Raw genomic sequence first — 16,066 nt, 5'->3', positions numbered from 1 at the left:
TTGATATTTGTGAATTGATTCAGTCTCATTATTCTAACAAGTTTAAATGATATTCCCATGACTTCATATATAAACTGCTTCTAAATGTCCATGATAAATCCTTGGAAATGGCAGAGGTTAATGTTCTGTGTTGTTGCTCCACAGTAGTCTTTGCTAGGTGGTGTGAAGTAACAGTCCCATACTTAGTTCATTCTTTTCCTTGACGTGGTCTTTTCCCTCAGTTTTCATTGGTAATGTGAATAACCAATGTAATAGTTTACCAAGTTGCTGAATGTTATCAGTGCCATTTGGCTTTTTATGTGGTAGTTAAAACCCATTCAACACCTGAACAAAAGCCATAATCTTCTACTAGAAAATATTTTTGTTAGCGATAGAAAATCATAATGATATTCTATGGTATAAATACACTTTAAAAGGTGTACAGAGCCGCGCTCATCTAAAGTGCACAGTGTAATTAAAATTGTCAAACATTGTGAACCATTAACAAATATGGATGTAAATATAAAGTGCTTCAACAATTAATTGATTAAAGTGCATAAACAGATATAAAGTGCATCAGCAATAAGTGAATGAATCCTAAATAAAGTCCCATACACCAACAGAGTTTAGTGCAGTCTCTAAAAGGATGATTCTTCCACATGTAATTAACTCTTCATTCCCTTCACCACATGGACACCCAATGTGTGGAAATGCTTACCAGAAGGCACCGACCCCTTAGTTATAGGGGGTCAATGCAAGCAGAATGGTAATCAGAATCCAGAGTAGGATGAGACGCTTTGAGATGTGGAAGTGATACTCGTCATCCCCAGACTTTGACTGAAATGCCCGTTTTTACCTGTCTAAATGTAAGTGTATCTACCTTACTTTTAATAAATTGCTTGAGCGTACTTCACCATTTTGGCCATTCCTTTATTTTATACCACTGAGGAGCGTGGGTTGGCTAAGGAGTGTGGAGCATATCTGTACACTGGCGATTGTAAGGTGGATCCTTCAGAAGGGCTCAGACCTACTCTGGATTCTGATTACCATTCTGCTTGCATTGACCCCCCCTATAACTAAGGGGTTGGTGCCTTCTGGCAAGCATTTGCACACATTGGGTGTCCATGTGGTGAAGGGAATGAAGAGTTGATTACATGTGGAAGAATCATCCTTTTAGAGACTGCACTAAACTCTGTTGGTGTATGGGACTTTATTTAGGATTCATTCACTTATTGCTGATGCACTTTATATTTATATTTACTTCCATATTTGTTAATGGTTCACAATGTTTGACAATTTTAATTACACTGTGCACTTTAGATGAGCACGGCTCTGTACACCTTTTAAAGTGTATTTATACCATTCATACGTTTCACGATTCAGCTGCAGCTCTTTATATGGTTCACACCAATATATTGCACTTTATGGTTTGTCCTACACATTTATGTAGATAGGATCCACACGTTTATATTTTTTTGCCATTTGTGCAGGTACTGTTGGCGATTAACGCCAATACACTTTTATCATTAATGATATTCTAAGCTGCCCAGTTTGTTTCAAAATGTTATCTGCTTATTTCAGATACATTACAGTGTGTTATGCACAAATATTTATAATGGTCAAACATTCTTCATGATGTAGAAAACTGATTTCTTTCATCTCTGTTATTAAGCTAGCTTCTGTATTGGCCAGCTGATTCAGAGCCATGGAACGGTGGCATGAACACTGAATTTATTCTCTCTTGATAAGAGGAGATTAAGGGGGGATATGATCAACATGTATAAATGCATAAGGGGTCCACATAGTGAATGTGATTTTAAGTTATCACTTTTAGGTCATTACAGAGACAATTCTTAGGTCTGAAGGAAAAGAGATTTGCCCTCCAAAAATGGAAAAGCTTCTTCACAGTAAGAGGTGTGAAAATGTGGAATAGGCTCCCTCAAGAACTAATTCTGGTCTGCTCAGCAGATTGTTTTTAAAAAATAGCTGGATGCATTCCTAAATGCAAAAATATAACTGAATATTAACACTTATAGTTAATGACACCAGGAATATATGATCTTTGGAATATCCAGTTGCCTCCTGGGGGATTAGGAAATAAGTTTGTTCCCTGCTAGGCAAATTGGATCATGCTTTATTGTTTGTTTGTTTTTTTTTTTTTGCCTTTCTCTTAATCAGCTGGGGGTATAGGATTGTATATGTGGGTTTTTTTTTTCCTAGGTTTTCTTTTTTTTTTTTTCTGTTGGTTGAACTAGATGGACTTGTGTCTTTTTCCAACCTGACTAACTATGTAGTATATTCTGGATATGTAGACCATGTCATGGTCACATTAGCTAACCCATTAAACAGCTGTGGGACTGTGATTTTGAAAATCAAACCGGTGAAGCTCCTCACATAAATGTGGTTTAGGACACCTCCAGTCAAAGTACCTAAAAAAATTAAAGTTTTCAGGATCAGTGGAAATGACTGTGATAATTACTGATACAGAAATATAGTATAATTTATCCAAGGCAAAGAATACATGATCTGGTGGGTTACATGAGAATGGAGCAGAGAACCACTTTATCATAGGTAACCTAGTTAATATGTGGCAATTCAGTGTTAAAAGTAATAATAATAAACATGTATATACTGTAGCATAATCAAATGCCATATTTTAGCAACAACCTTGTACCTAAAAGAGACTGCCACGTCATGCTTGCCATTCTCCCAGAGATGAACAGAAAGCAGTGCAAAGGTGAGTAACTAGGGCAAATATGAAAAAAAAACTTGGTAAAAGGTATTAAGACATTTGCATTATTTTCCTTGTATGGACTGTTTGTTTTGTAATATATAAAAAATAATCATACATTCTGCAGAACATATAAAAATTTGGCATATGCTTTAGCTTGAGAGCAGCAGGCACGTGCTAATGATATCAGAGCACAATTACTTAAAGTGGTAATAACCCTAAAACCAAAAAATGTAATATATTTCATCTTACCAATCGTTAGATGTGGTGGCTTCATCAGTTTTTTCCCCTCGGTTTTCACCTGGTGATCTTGCCAGTACACACTTCTCATATTAAAGGGCCCCCACTATAGATGAAGGAGCACAGAGGGCAACTTTGGACAGCAGCATTTTCAACCTGGGGGGAGGGTAGTGTTAGATGAACTAGCAACAGTTTTTTTTTTTCCTTTTGGGGTAAAGGCTTTACATAAATAACTAAAAGCTGATCATTGTAAGCAGCCCTGATATTGTTAAATGGTTTGTCTCATCTCTGTAACTGATATATTCTGCTGGAGAACTTGCTCTTATAAAAAAACAACATACTTACTGGCAGGATTACTAATTGAAACTAGAAGAAAGAAATCCTTAAAAAGAAAATGAATAAAGCCATCACATGTAAGAATTGGTAAACTGCAATATCATAAATATTTGCTTTTGGGTTTAATACTGCTTTCAAATGAATGATGTATAATTGATGAATTACGGTAGCCATTTTTTTTAGTACCACTGTAGAAAGAGGATTCATAATGACATACTGAGTAGACTTTTGGGGTAAAGGGAAGTCCACTGAAAATGTAATGATACAAACAATTCCCTCAACTGCACATATTTGCTATATGGTATCTGGCAAATTCGGATAGTTCGAGGCATGATTTTGGAGAGAGCAGAAAGCTAAAATGAAGGATCTACATAGACCAAATAGAATGAATAAAATGTAATATAACTACCCACCTGTCAGCTTAGATAAAGGGAATAAACTTGTGTCAAAGCCTCTGAAATGACTCACATAGATTACTTCTCTCTCTAAATTGCAACAAGGACGAATAGAATGGGCCAAGGTATGGATCCTCCCAGTTCTGCATGCACTAGAAGCTTCTGTGGGCTTCCTCTTCCTTCTATAACTGTCCTTGTGATACCCTGTGTGGAACAATGACAACATATGAGGATAATTATATAGAACATAAATTAGGTCTCTGGTTTAAGCCCCTTTCCCGCTGGAATGCTACAGCAATTTAACAGAGTAATTTGTAGATATTAATGTATTGGCCACTCGTAGCTGTTCCAGCTGCCAAGGGGTTTCCATTGTTTGTTTTTTTCCTGTTTCTCTTATTGTGTAGTGTGTAATTTGTTCTTTGATTTCAGCTTTAACCAGGAGTTCTGACTTAAATTGGCTGTTTTTGTCGCTACTGTCTTTATGTGGCTCCTCATTGCCAGCTTGCTTGCTGTTCCGCATGTACCCTTGTCCTTCCTGACTGGTTGTCCCCATTTCAAAAGCTTTCCTTGCCCTTCCTCCTTTTTTCACTGTCATGTGTTTGTTTTCTGTGTTGGTTTCTGTAGTTACACTGTGGTGTAAAATATACAGGTGGCGCTATGTGACAAAGAAATAATTAGGCTGAGTTTATTTGAAGAAAAATGTGAGCCCTACCAGACCTCTGCATGATATCTAGTCAAGGAAGGAATCTGTTACCTGTGTTCGGTTATTTAGTTTTATATGTTTTTCAAAATATTGTCAAACAGACAATAGGAAAATGTATTTTCTACCTTTGTAGTAGACTTTGGCTTGACATGTTCAGTTCTGTGGGTTGCTAAATCCATTTTCTGTGGCATATCTGTGCAGAATATTGCTTAGGTTTTGAAAGATACATTTCATTGTTTGGTGCTTTCTGTTTAACAAAACTGAAAGCACCAAAGTAAGAGCCTGTGTCAAGGCTTGGGACTTGTGTTGATGTCAACAGTTTATAACCCTTCTGAGATAATTTAGAATTAATTAACAGGTGCAGTTGACCACCTTTTGAATGCATTTGAATGGTTTCAAGCATGTTTTGCATTCCCACAAACTTGTATGCAAAATCCAGTTAAAATACTGCTGTACTGAAAGGTTCTATAGGCTTGAGATGCTCTGAGCCCCAAGCTCTGATTTGCTTTTGAGCACCTTTCCAGTCATTCAGTAAAAAAAAAAAAAAAAAAAAAAAAAAAAATGTACAGTCATCCTTAAAGTAATTGTAAAGGCTCAAGGTTTTTTTTAGCTTCATGCATTCTATATACTGTATTTTCTGGCGTATAAGACTACTTTTGAACCTCAAAAAAATCCCCCAAAAATGGGGGGTCGTCTTATACTCCGAGTATAATATCTCCAAGGTAACCTAAATATAAGTATTACCGGTAGATGAAAATTAGGGGGGCCGTCTTATACGCCCAGTCGTCTTATGCACCGGAAAATACGGTATATATAAAATAAATTAGGTCTCTAGTCTAAGCACCTTTCCTGCTGGAAGGCTACAGCATAAGTTCTGTGTGCAGAAGCCCCCCTAATACTTACCTGAGCCCCATCCCGATCCAGCGATGTGCACAAGAGCAGGGGGTTCTCCCAGGTCTCCTCTCTTCATTGGGTAAATTAGCAGTTGGAGCCATTGCCTAGAGCTACTATTCATCACAACGAGTGAGCCAATGAGGAGAGAGTGGGGCTGAGCCACGCCCCATGTATGAATGGACACACAGAGCAGCGGCATTTGAGAGTGCCTACTCGGGTACCTCCATAGCAAGCTGCTTGCTATGGGGCACTCGGCAGGAGGGAGGGGTCAGGAGCCTTGACTGGGGCCCCAAGAAGAGGAAAATCATGCAAAATAATGTGCAAATGTTTAGTACTAGAAAAATTATGTTAACAATCAACATGTAAATAAATCCACACATTTTAAACCGTATGTGTACACAGTGTGAGTATATATAGTGATTTTCTGTGTCAAATCCACTTAACACAGATTATATAAGTGACCAATCTTCAATAACGTGCAGCTTTCAATATGTTGGAAAGGATCCCCCATATCTGTCTTCTATCTCCCACTTTATGGCAATCCCCATTCAAGACATTTCAATACTGAAAAGAAATCCAGAATTTTCTGCAATACTTCACCTTTATTGATATTTCATGCAAAAGTCATCACAGACAGTGCAGGGTACAGAAAAAGTTGCTGCATTTTGCGCTGTGATTGGCGCTTACTCATAGTCTAGTTTATGAGTAAGCGCTAGTCACAGCACCAAACGTGTCAACTATTACTGTACCCTGCACTGTCTGTGATGTCTTTTGCATAAAGGATCAATAAAGGTGAAGTGTTGCAGTGAATTGCAGTTTTCTTTTGATTGTGTATGTGCCGACGAGCTGTGCTAGCACTTTCACCTAAACCCTGGCTATGCTGTGGATGGATGGCTAGTGTGTTCACCAAAAGCGGCTTTCTTTTTAGTGGTGGTTGTCAAGACATTTGGGGATCAACTCGCCAAATATTATTGGCCACTTAAGACATCAAGGTCTACCTATGGATCTTTCCATATAACCCAAAGACCTCTTATCTTCTTCTTATTCCCATTTTCCCAACTCCAGGATATACAAATATCGTGCAATATAAAATAAATTTCAAATGCCACCATTTTCTGGTACCAAAACAAACTTTACTGCAACAGAAAGACATTTATACCATTATAGTATAAACCCTATAAATGTGGAGGTACATAGAGGTAATTTGGGTATTCCTCAAATTATAAGAAGTATCATGTCCACGCAGGGGCTCTGAAACATACATCAAACAAATGCCACCATTTATTCTACAAGGTCTTGGCTTTCAGAAAATATATAATGGTTGGGGGTTCCGTTTTGTATCAAAAATGCAGATTTTAGGTTAAACATAGTTAGCACTCTAATCGTTTTCCCCTTCTTGTGCTATATAATCAATTCATTTATTTTGATGGAGTTGTGAAAATGGAAATAAGAAGAGTGCCCCATCTCAGTGTCGTCAATATTATTTTGACTCTTTCCCCTTTCTAGATCTACTTTTGTCAGATAGGTCGGTTTTTAATCCAAGATTAGACCAGAGTCATAGCACAGTCTCCTTCCTCGCCACCTAATTCTAATAGACACTAACATAGACTCAGGGATAGAACTAGCAGGAGAAAGTCAGTTTTTGACACTGAACAACCTAATGATAAAGAAACCATGAATAATTAATTTTCATAAGCTGGAAAAACGTATGTCTGCAGAGACCCAACTATGGTTGGACTTAGCCTCTTTGAAAGAATAGAGAAAAGTATTCCCAGAGGTTTAGAATAGAGAAAAGTATTCCCAGAGGTTTAAGAATCAAGAAATGTCCTTCTTTTGAAGTGGAAGATTTAGAATTCAGGACAAAATGGAACAATATATTAGATGACGCATCTAAACGTCTAATTAAATTACTAGTCGGACATAAAGAAACCCGTTTAGACACTCTTAAAACAGAAATAAACTCTACACAGATAGATCTGGATAAGCTTTGCCATCTACCAGACTTTGAATCAAGAGAGGAGTGTCTTACCAACACCTTGGATGCATTAGGAAATGAGATAACACAGACCAAAGGATCCAAATTCTTGAGAGACTATGAGGAAGGGATGGTGTATATAGATGGACAACTGATAATCCACACTTCAAAAGAAGAAAAATAAATGAGTCAAAACACTCTATTTTAAGATTATTATCAGCCGTCACCAGTACACCAAAAAGAGTCAGTTTCTCTGACACCGAGGGTGAAAACTCTGTTCCATCTACCTCAACCTCCACAGACAGTCTCCAAGAAAGGAAAAGAAAACACAAGGACATTTTTTCTGATGAAAGTGACCCACACCCCTCAAAAAACTCAAATTTTCGAGACCCCAAAGGGAAAGGGGGGATGCAGCAACTCAAACAAAAGAAAAAAATAAGTGGCAGCAAAAAATGTTGCCCTCCTGTCTCTAGTAGCTACTCTGATACCCCCATTGTTCTGAATCTTTCCAGTCAAAGATTACTGACGGAAACACTAGGGGTCCTGTCATGGACATTTTCCAAAAATCCGTTGAACATGACCAAATAGCCCTCTCCAAGTCAATTACCACGCCCATGAATGATATGCCAAAACATCTACAAAATCTCACACACAGAGAAGACACTCTTGAAAAACCTACAAGATGACACTAGCATTGTCATGAAAAACTCTTGACAAGGGAGGAGCTTTGGTCATATTGGACTCTCAAGACCATCTCCAAGAACTCCCTCTTGCATGCATCAAGCTGCCATGCTCCTCACACCATTAAAGCAGAACCTTGAGGTCAGCTTATATGGATTAGACAAAATTGCTCATACCTAACTGATTCTGACAAAGAAACACATCTACTGGAACAGAGACTGAGGAGACTGAAAAGAGGATACTGCAGATCATTGGTCAAAAAAGTCAGTTTCCAACATAGGAGTGGGATAGAACAAATCTGGTCGACCGTTCCCCACAAGACAATAGACTATCGGATCAACCAGTGTTCTCAACTCACTACAGCTCACAATTTCAGGACATAAAAAAACCATATTACATGACCCCTTCCTGTTCTACATAGTGACAACAGTTATAAGGCCAATTTAAAATGTGGGATTAGACATGCCGCCAGAAAAGCACAGACTATAGGCAACATGATCTCCCCGAGCATGTACATCTCAAATCCAACCATTCACACATGGTTAAACACCACTGGATTGTTCAGATGTGGTGCTATCAGGTGTTCTACCTGCGACCATCTAGTTGATTCCCACACTATAACCTGATGTTCAAACAGCCTCTCTACAACCATCAAACAACTGGTTAACTGTTACACTAAGTATGTTAAATTACATAGTCACCTGTACCACATGTAATATCCAATACATAGGAAGAACCACCAGATGCCTTAGTGACAGGATAACGGACCAGCTACCAGAACAAAAAAAAAAAAAAACACAAATTTAGCGAGACATTTCAACTTATTTCACCAACAGAACAACAAAACAACATACCTTCGTAGTCCAAAAAATGGAAAGAGTAAATTGCCCGGTCTGTGGAGGTGATACACGACACAGACTGACAATTACGGCAGTAACTGTATCCTATTCTTCTTACACCTATAATTTTAATTTGTATAGGGTGCAGCATATTTGCTCTCATCATGCTCATTGATCTATTATTTTAACATATCATGAGTAACCATATACACCTGCTACCCCTCTACATCAATTGAGTGACTACCGAATATGCCTATATACTCCCCACACAAGTGTGATCTCTATCCCTATGACTAAGCTCCAGGGGGCAGAGAAAAATTAGTTGGGGGTGTGGCCTGGTCAGAGTTTTGTCTGAGGTTGCCACTCCATTCACCTATTAAAAAAAAAAAAGAAGAAATTTCCAAGCGCAACTTACCACTCCTTTCACCTCCCTAGGTAACCCCGTTTCAATTTGAGCCACTACACTACACTACACTGTAGCACCCGTTTGTACATCCCCCGTTTGTCGAGCCTGAGCGGCATACACAAAGAGCTAACCGGACACACCGAGTTCTATGTGTTATATGGAAAGATCCATAAACACAGTAGACCTACATAATAATTTAAGTGGTCAATATTATTCAGTGAGTTGATCCCTAAAAGGGGTTGGAATGTCCTCAGATGGAATTTGCCAGGAGGTGGGAGTTTGGAGACAGAAATGGAAGATTTTTTATAACATATTGGAGGCTGCACTTTATTGAAAGTTGGTCATCTGTATACTTTCACAAATAGTTTTTATGTGGATTTGACACAGACAATCAGTTATGCACCCCAATATATACTTTGCATTGTATACATATGTGGTTTGATATTTAAGAATATTATTACATGTTGAAAGTTAATGTCATTTTTTGCATTATGTAATTTTACATGCCATTTTGCACTTTATAAGTAAGGTTAGAGTATATATTGTGATTTTATCAATTTGCATTTTTAAAGTAAGGTTGGTAAAGGGAGCCCTGTATATGTTTTGACCATTATAAATATATTTTATACATATTTGTGTGTGAAATGTGAATCATAAGCAACTACACTAACATTTTTATAAAGTGTAAGCAAAGATTCAAGTAATAAAGATGTAAATCAACATTATAATTTTAAAATAAACAAATATAATTAACATTCTCAAAATTTTCCAAACGGTGCATAACAAAATTCTCAATGTGATAACATCCACGTAAAGTAAAATTAAAAAAGAAAATTTGTGTTCCTGCTGAATAATGAGAACTCTACTTGAACACGCCTCACTAGCTAGACCTCTGGATTAAAGGTCAAATGCCTTAAAAAAAAAAAAAAAAATCCAAAGCCATTTCTCCCCCATTTTATCATGTATCCACTGATCATCCCATTAGACTCGTGAATAAACCGCCAAAATGTTTATGTATTGAACCAGAAAAAAACAAAAATACAGGAAGACTTTCATAATATTTGGCAATACATTTACCAAAGTTAATAAAATGTCATTGATTTGCTCTTCAAAGTGGAAGGCGAAGGAGGATAAATTGCTTAAAGTTTATTTGAACTTTTATCTAGAGGTTCATCTAATGGGATGAGTTCTGGTCTATTTGTTACAGTGGAGGAGCACTGGTACTATTGAGCTTGGACCAAGGAATTTTCCTCTTTAATTTTATACTTTGTGGATGAGTTGATCACATTGTGGAATACCATTTGGGTTATTTTGTTATGGGTATTCTTAAACTTGTTCATTTTTTTTTTCTGCACTGCACAATCGCCATATATTACTTATAATTGAGGTGCGCAATAGTGGTAGTTTAGAGGATGCATAGACATTTCATTTTTTCTACAAACCTGGTCAAAAAATATGCCAAGGTATGGCCAGAAAGCTTAGGAGAAAAGTAAGCAGTGGAAATATGAGGAACGTCTGCGCAGGATCTTTCTATGTAGTAACATTAAAGTATTCCCTAAACATGCAGATTTTATGCAACTGAAACTTCCAGTTATAGAACCCCTTTGAAGTAAAACTTTAAAATACAGGGATCCCTATTAGAATTTTGGTAATTTTTATGGTTGGATGACAGTATCGTAAGCACTTCTAACAAATGCAGGATGGGAGTCTTGTTTTTGTTTGAGAAGAGTGTGTGTTGGAAATGGAGGTGGGAAGTCTCCAGATTGATTTAAGCCCCTAATTCTAGTATCCCCCTTTTAGGTTACATAAGTGGATCAGTGTGTATGGGTCTCATTGTACAGGCACGGGGTTCCTTCCTGCTCTGTAAACCATGGGCCTGGGAAGATTGAAGCCCCTTTTTTTTTTATATCCCACTTTTAGGTTACACAAGTGGATCAGTGTGTACGGGTCTCATTGTACAGGCACAGGGTTCCTTCCTGCTCGGTAAACCATGGGCCTGGGAAGACATTTGTTAGGAGGGAAAAACAGGGCTTTGATAAACCAAGTTAGGAGGATGAGTTCCTTTATAAAAGGTAAAGCAGGGCACGTTTTCCAAATAAAATGATAAGAGGAATGCAAATTTAGTTTTAATAGATTCTACTGAAAGTTTAGTTGGTTAGCAATAAATCTTTTTTTTTTTTTTTTTACCTCATCCACTGTATGGAACCTGAGTAAGACATAAAAAGAAAAAAAAAAAAGGCTAAAAAGAAACAAAATCCTAAATGACGATCAGAAGTGACAGCATAAGCAAAGGTGTGGGTGGGGGTGGATGAGTGAAAGTAGATAAAAACTGTATTAAAAAATAATAATCCTAAACATTATATATGAAATGTGTTCATCTGATCAGAGATAGGCTTTTAACATGCTATCACTGAAAGGTTGCTTTGAGGCACAACTGGCTGTTCCCGAATGAAATATGTCCCACTATGTGTCACATACCGACTAAATGGCTTTTTAAATGGAGCTGAAATTATTTTGATGTGTACACATCTCGGGGTTTTAATACAACCCACTGTTAAAACGACGCATCCAGATCCGTCTCTTTAAAACCTCATTCATAATTCAGAGCCTGTGATGTGTTCTAAGAGATCTGGGAGCTTTAAAAGAACAGGAATTACACTGAAATATTCCAGTTTTATTAGAGAGACAGTTAACCCTTGATCTTCCAAAGAGAAGGCGCCCACAATACACAAATATAGCTAATTAGCTGTTGTTTTACGACTTGCATAAATATAAATATGACTTGCATAAATATAAATATGCAAAAAAAAAGTCAAATCACATTGCCAAATGAAACACTTAGCACAGAGAAACAGTAGTTCAGAACCACTGAGCCGCAGCAATATACCGCACCCTCTAGCAAGAGATAAAACTGCTGCTCACTGTAGCTGAGAGGATCGAGACGGTGAATTACATAGTGGTGTAAACAGGAACATATTGTCATAAACAGAAGCCAGACGTCCAAGACTGATAGCTTAATATGAAATAATTAGTCCAGCCGTACATCAAATAAGTAGCTCAGGAACAATTAGGATGTTGGTGAAATTGCCATGGAAGCAGTTTTATGCACTGGTTTCCCATCACTGCTGTTCTTTCTTTCTCACGTTATTATTTTTTTCACTCATTTTAATGATTGTTTGGGATTATTTGGCTTCCAGCACTAACTATGCCTGTTTCCTTTCTCCCATTTTGTCTTTCCCTCAAACCTACTTTTCCATTTCTTTTCTGCCTACACCCCCTGCTGCTACTAATCCTTCTTGCGTCTATCCCAAAATTCTTTATATTTTACCATATCTTTTTTTTTTTTTTTTTTTTTAAATGATGCTTTCTTTTTTATTTTGTCACATCTTTTTTGCATTCTATGCATGTTATCTGTTCCTATCCTGTTCCCCCTTTCCTATCTTCAACCTTTGCTCCACAGCAGAAAAGAAATGGTATACAGATGAAATGGAAAACGCTTATCCCAGAAACATTCAGATTAAGCCAATGAGCACACATATGGCTAATCAGATTAATCAATACAAATCGACGAGCAGCTTGATACCGCCAATCCGAGAGGTCGAAGATGAATGTTGATCCTAAACTGAACATTTTAGGAGAAAACAACAAAGACCTATCACAGAACTTGAAGACCTATCCAGACTTGCAAAACAAACTAATAACTGCAAGCATAAAAGTGGCGTCGTTCAATAGGCCTATGAGAAGCAAGACTTTGTTTTGTATTTCCAACTGGTATACAGTGACTGGAAAAAGCAAGTGTACATTATTTAATTTATAAATGAACAGCATCTATATAGTCATGTATAGCCTCTAGTGTTTTAAATTATTTTTATTCATTAGAAAGAAGAAAAATATATATAAATATATTTTTTGTCAAGTCTTTGCCCAAAAATTAAGGATTAATAACAGCCATTTGTATGGGAAGGTGATGAAAGGACTTGTGTCAAACATACTTTGCGTACAGCTGAATACTTTCCCTGCTACAAGACCAAGTGAGCTGCTTCCTAGGACATCACACATTCGACGCAGGTTACTTTTGCCTTGGAAGATCAGATAAAGGATATCATTGTTGAACTATTCCATGCTTCTGCCACAGAGTTGTATGGGCTCTGGATAATCTTGATTGAAATTACTTTGCTACTTTTTTTTTTGTCTCACCGTCAACAAGCATTATTAATGAAGGATTTCAATGGTTCCTGTTAACCGTCCTAAGAACACAGTCCCAAAAAAATGCAACAACTCAGGCTAGAGTTTTGTTTGTTTACTTTGCTGTTTGATTTTTTTTTATTTATTTACTTGTCATATTATTGAGTTATAAACCACCACCAATAATTTCTTTTATAACCTGATCACAATTGTAAGTTCATTGCAACTTCATCCTTTATTGGTTAAAATATACATTTTCCATTTTGATAAAGTAAATTTTGCTGAGCAATTATCAGATAAATGAGTGATGTACATGAGATGCATTTCAAGGGCCATGTATGGGGTCAGGGCAGGTGCAATGGATACTGACATGTGGGTCCACTTTTTCTACCAGTTTTAGATGTGATCCGGAATAATATTGTCTTTAAAAAAAAAAAAAAAGAAGAATAATGCAGTTCTCACTGGAATGCCCTTTAGAAATAAAAAAAATAGCCCATAGAAAGCAGTACTTATTAAAGTTTTAGTAGAATAACGTGAACCCCACTTTAAAAATAAACCAGAAATGTTGTCACGTTCATCCATAACATTGTAGGTTTGGCAAAAAAGCAAATTATGAAACTGTAAAGGGAATATTACCTTTGTAAAATCATCATTACCATTCTAGGGGGTGATCTTATAATACCCTGCATAGAAGCAATGTTGTGAACTTCCCGGACTATGGGTATGCTTCAGTGTGGTTCACCTAAAACCGATTAGATGCCAACCAACTCGCACAAAGTAGAATAATTGGACATCCCAGTGCTTTCAGGATGGTAGTAGCCTGGCAGGGATTAAGAAAATGCAACATTTTATTGACTTTTAAGAGTAAACAAGTACTTTCTCTCAGTAACATAACTGTGCTGCATTAAAGCTTTTTAGTTTTATATATAGTTATTCTATGTTGTAAAGGTTCCCCTTTAGGGACATACATTTATTCTGGTGCAGTTTGAACAATTTTGACTGTAAGTTGTTCAAAGATTAAGAATATTGCTAAACATAGGACCAACATTAGTGTATTATTCATTAAATATCCATTCCTAGGGCTGCTTTGAGGACTGGGCCCACTGCATCACAGCCAGCAGTAACTGCTTGAGAAAACATTTTCCTACTTCATATTTTCAGGTTAAACCCACTGTTGTGCTCACATGTGAAAACTGTGGTCTGATGCTTGTGAAGATAGGCTGGAATCTATGTTACACAATAATAGGTGGCATTAATGCTTTTCTTTCAGTTGCAACAACTTGGAGTCAATGTGTCCACAAGCGCAGGATGTGTCTACAATGTTTTCATTCAATTGACTACTTTTACAATAGATTTAAAATTTATTTCAAAAATAAAAACATTTCATCTGGGAAGCTGGAGCTATGATTCACTGATCAGATAGTAAAGCATTTACTTCATATTATGGTATTTGCTGGGTACAAAACGCGTTGCTTTATTTCCTGTATTATAAAAAAGAAGTATCAATTTAGTCTTGAAACAGATTTGCTTCAATACAGCTTCTTACATTTTGTTTTGATTTACTGACTAATGAGGGTAAGGTATTGCCTTCTGTAAAACCTGTAGTGCCAAAGAGTCCTTTACCACCGGTCCAACAGTCCTTGGGGTTGCTCCTTTGTGCAACTGGATATAATCCAATTGCTCTAATTTTACCACTAAATAAAATTTCAATGATACCAATAATATGAATGCCAGCCATTTCAGCAGTGCTTTAGTTAGCCATTAAATCAGAGATGATTGATGGCATCTTCAATGATTCATTGCAGACCTTAAAGCTGATCTCCGGCTTTTAATGAAGATTAAATAATTAGTTTGGACCAAGCTGGTCACTAAAGCCCCGTACACACGTACCGATTGTCGGCCGTAAATATTCGGCCGACGACCGATCGGCCGATTGTAGGCTTGTTAGTATGATGCTTCCGACAGCCGACAGCACATTTTCGGCCGAGCAGAATCTGTCGTGCAGACTTTAAAATTTTTGTTGGCCATCACCAGAACGGCCGATTGTTCGCCAGTCAGTACAGATTTCGGCCGACAGACAGCAGATTAGCAAGACTGGGCATGCTCAGAAAAGAAAAAAGACAAGGAAAGTTAACCATCACATGACATCACTTCTGCAGTCGGCTGTTGTTGGCCGACAAAATTCGTGTGCAGTCTTTTGCAGTTTTCAACAGACACGACAGCCCTGGACAAAAGACGGCCGATCGGTACGTGTGTATGAGGCTTTAGGCTTCATGTACATCTCCTAAACTTGAGTTTGGGAGCTTTTGGTGGGTTTTTTCTTTCCAAAGCTCCTAAACTCAACTCCATAAAAGCCTGTGTGTCAATGTAGAAATAGGCTTTTATCAGCATTTAGAAGCTGCTGTGGTTAGGGGAGCGTCAACCTCCCTCTTCTGAGCGTGGAAGAAAAGTGTTCATGATGGGAACGTTTTGAGCGCTGGCAGTCTGAAGACGCAAACCCCAGCAAAATCATGGCATGATTTTGCTGCGTTTTCCTACAGTCAGCAGTTAAAATAGGCTGTGTGGGTATGAAGCCTAAGACATGCATGAACCCTCAGCTACATTCAGTACACAGTGCTGCAGTGAGAGAGGAACTTCCCTTCCCACTCCCAGAACAAAACTGAGTCAGGCTAAATGCTGTTCGGACATTCATATGAAGCTTT

At 37.5% G+C, this 16,066-nt stretch overlaps 1 protein-coding gene across 15 annotated transcripts in view; it reads left to right on the top strand.

Annotated features, from left to right (window-relative positions):
• KCNMA1 (potassium calcium-activated channel subfamily M alpha 1) overlaps positions 1 to 13,802 on the top strand; it is a gene marked incomplete at its 3' end in the record, with an annotated part of 993,244 nt that extends 979,442 nt beyond the window's left edge. For 12 of the 15 annotated variants that reach the window (XM_082268091.1, XM_082268088.1, XM_082268089.1 and 9 more), the window contains 2 exons: positions 3,787 to 3,806; positions 12,640 to 13,802. In XM_082268091.1, the coding sequence (XP_082124217.1) occupies positions 3,787 to 3,806; positions 12,640 to 12,794 (175 nt within the window). The remainder of the gene's footprint in view (positions 1 to 3,786; positions 3,807 to 12,639) is intronic. The other 3 variants (XM_082268095.1, XM_082268102.1, XM_082268101.1) reach the window with 3 other exon arrangements.
• Between the last annotated feature and the right edge of the window lie 2,264 nt (positions 13,803 to 16,066).

This window comes from Pelophylax lessonae (genome assembly GCF_965119305.1).
Source record: "Pelophylax lessonae genome assembly, chromosome: 9".
NCBI lineage: Eukaryota > Metazoa > Chordata > Amphibia > Anura > Ranidae > Pelophylax > Pelophylax lessonae.
Note: the sequence above shows the minus strand (reverse complement) of the source record. Positions and strands in the feature narration are given on the sequence as shown.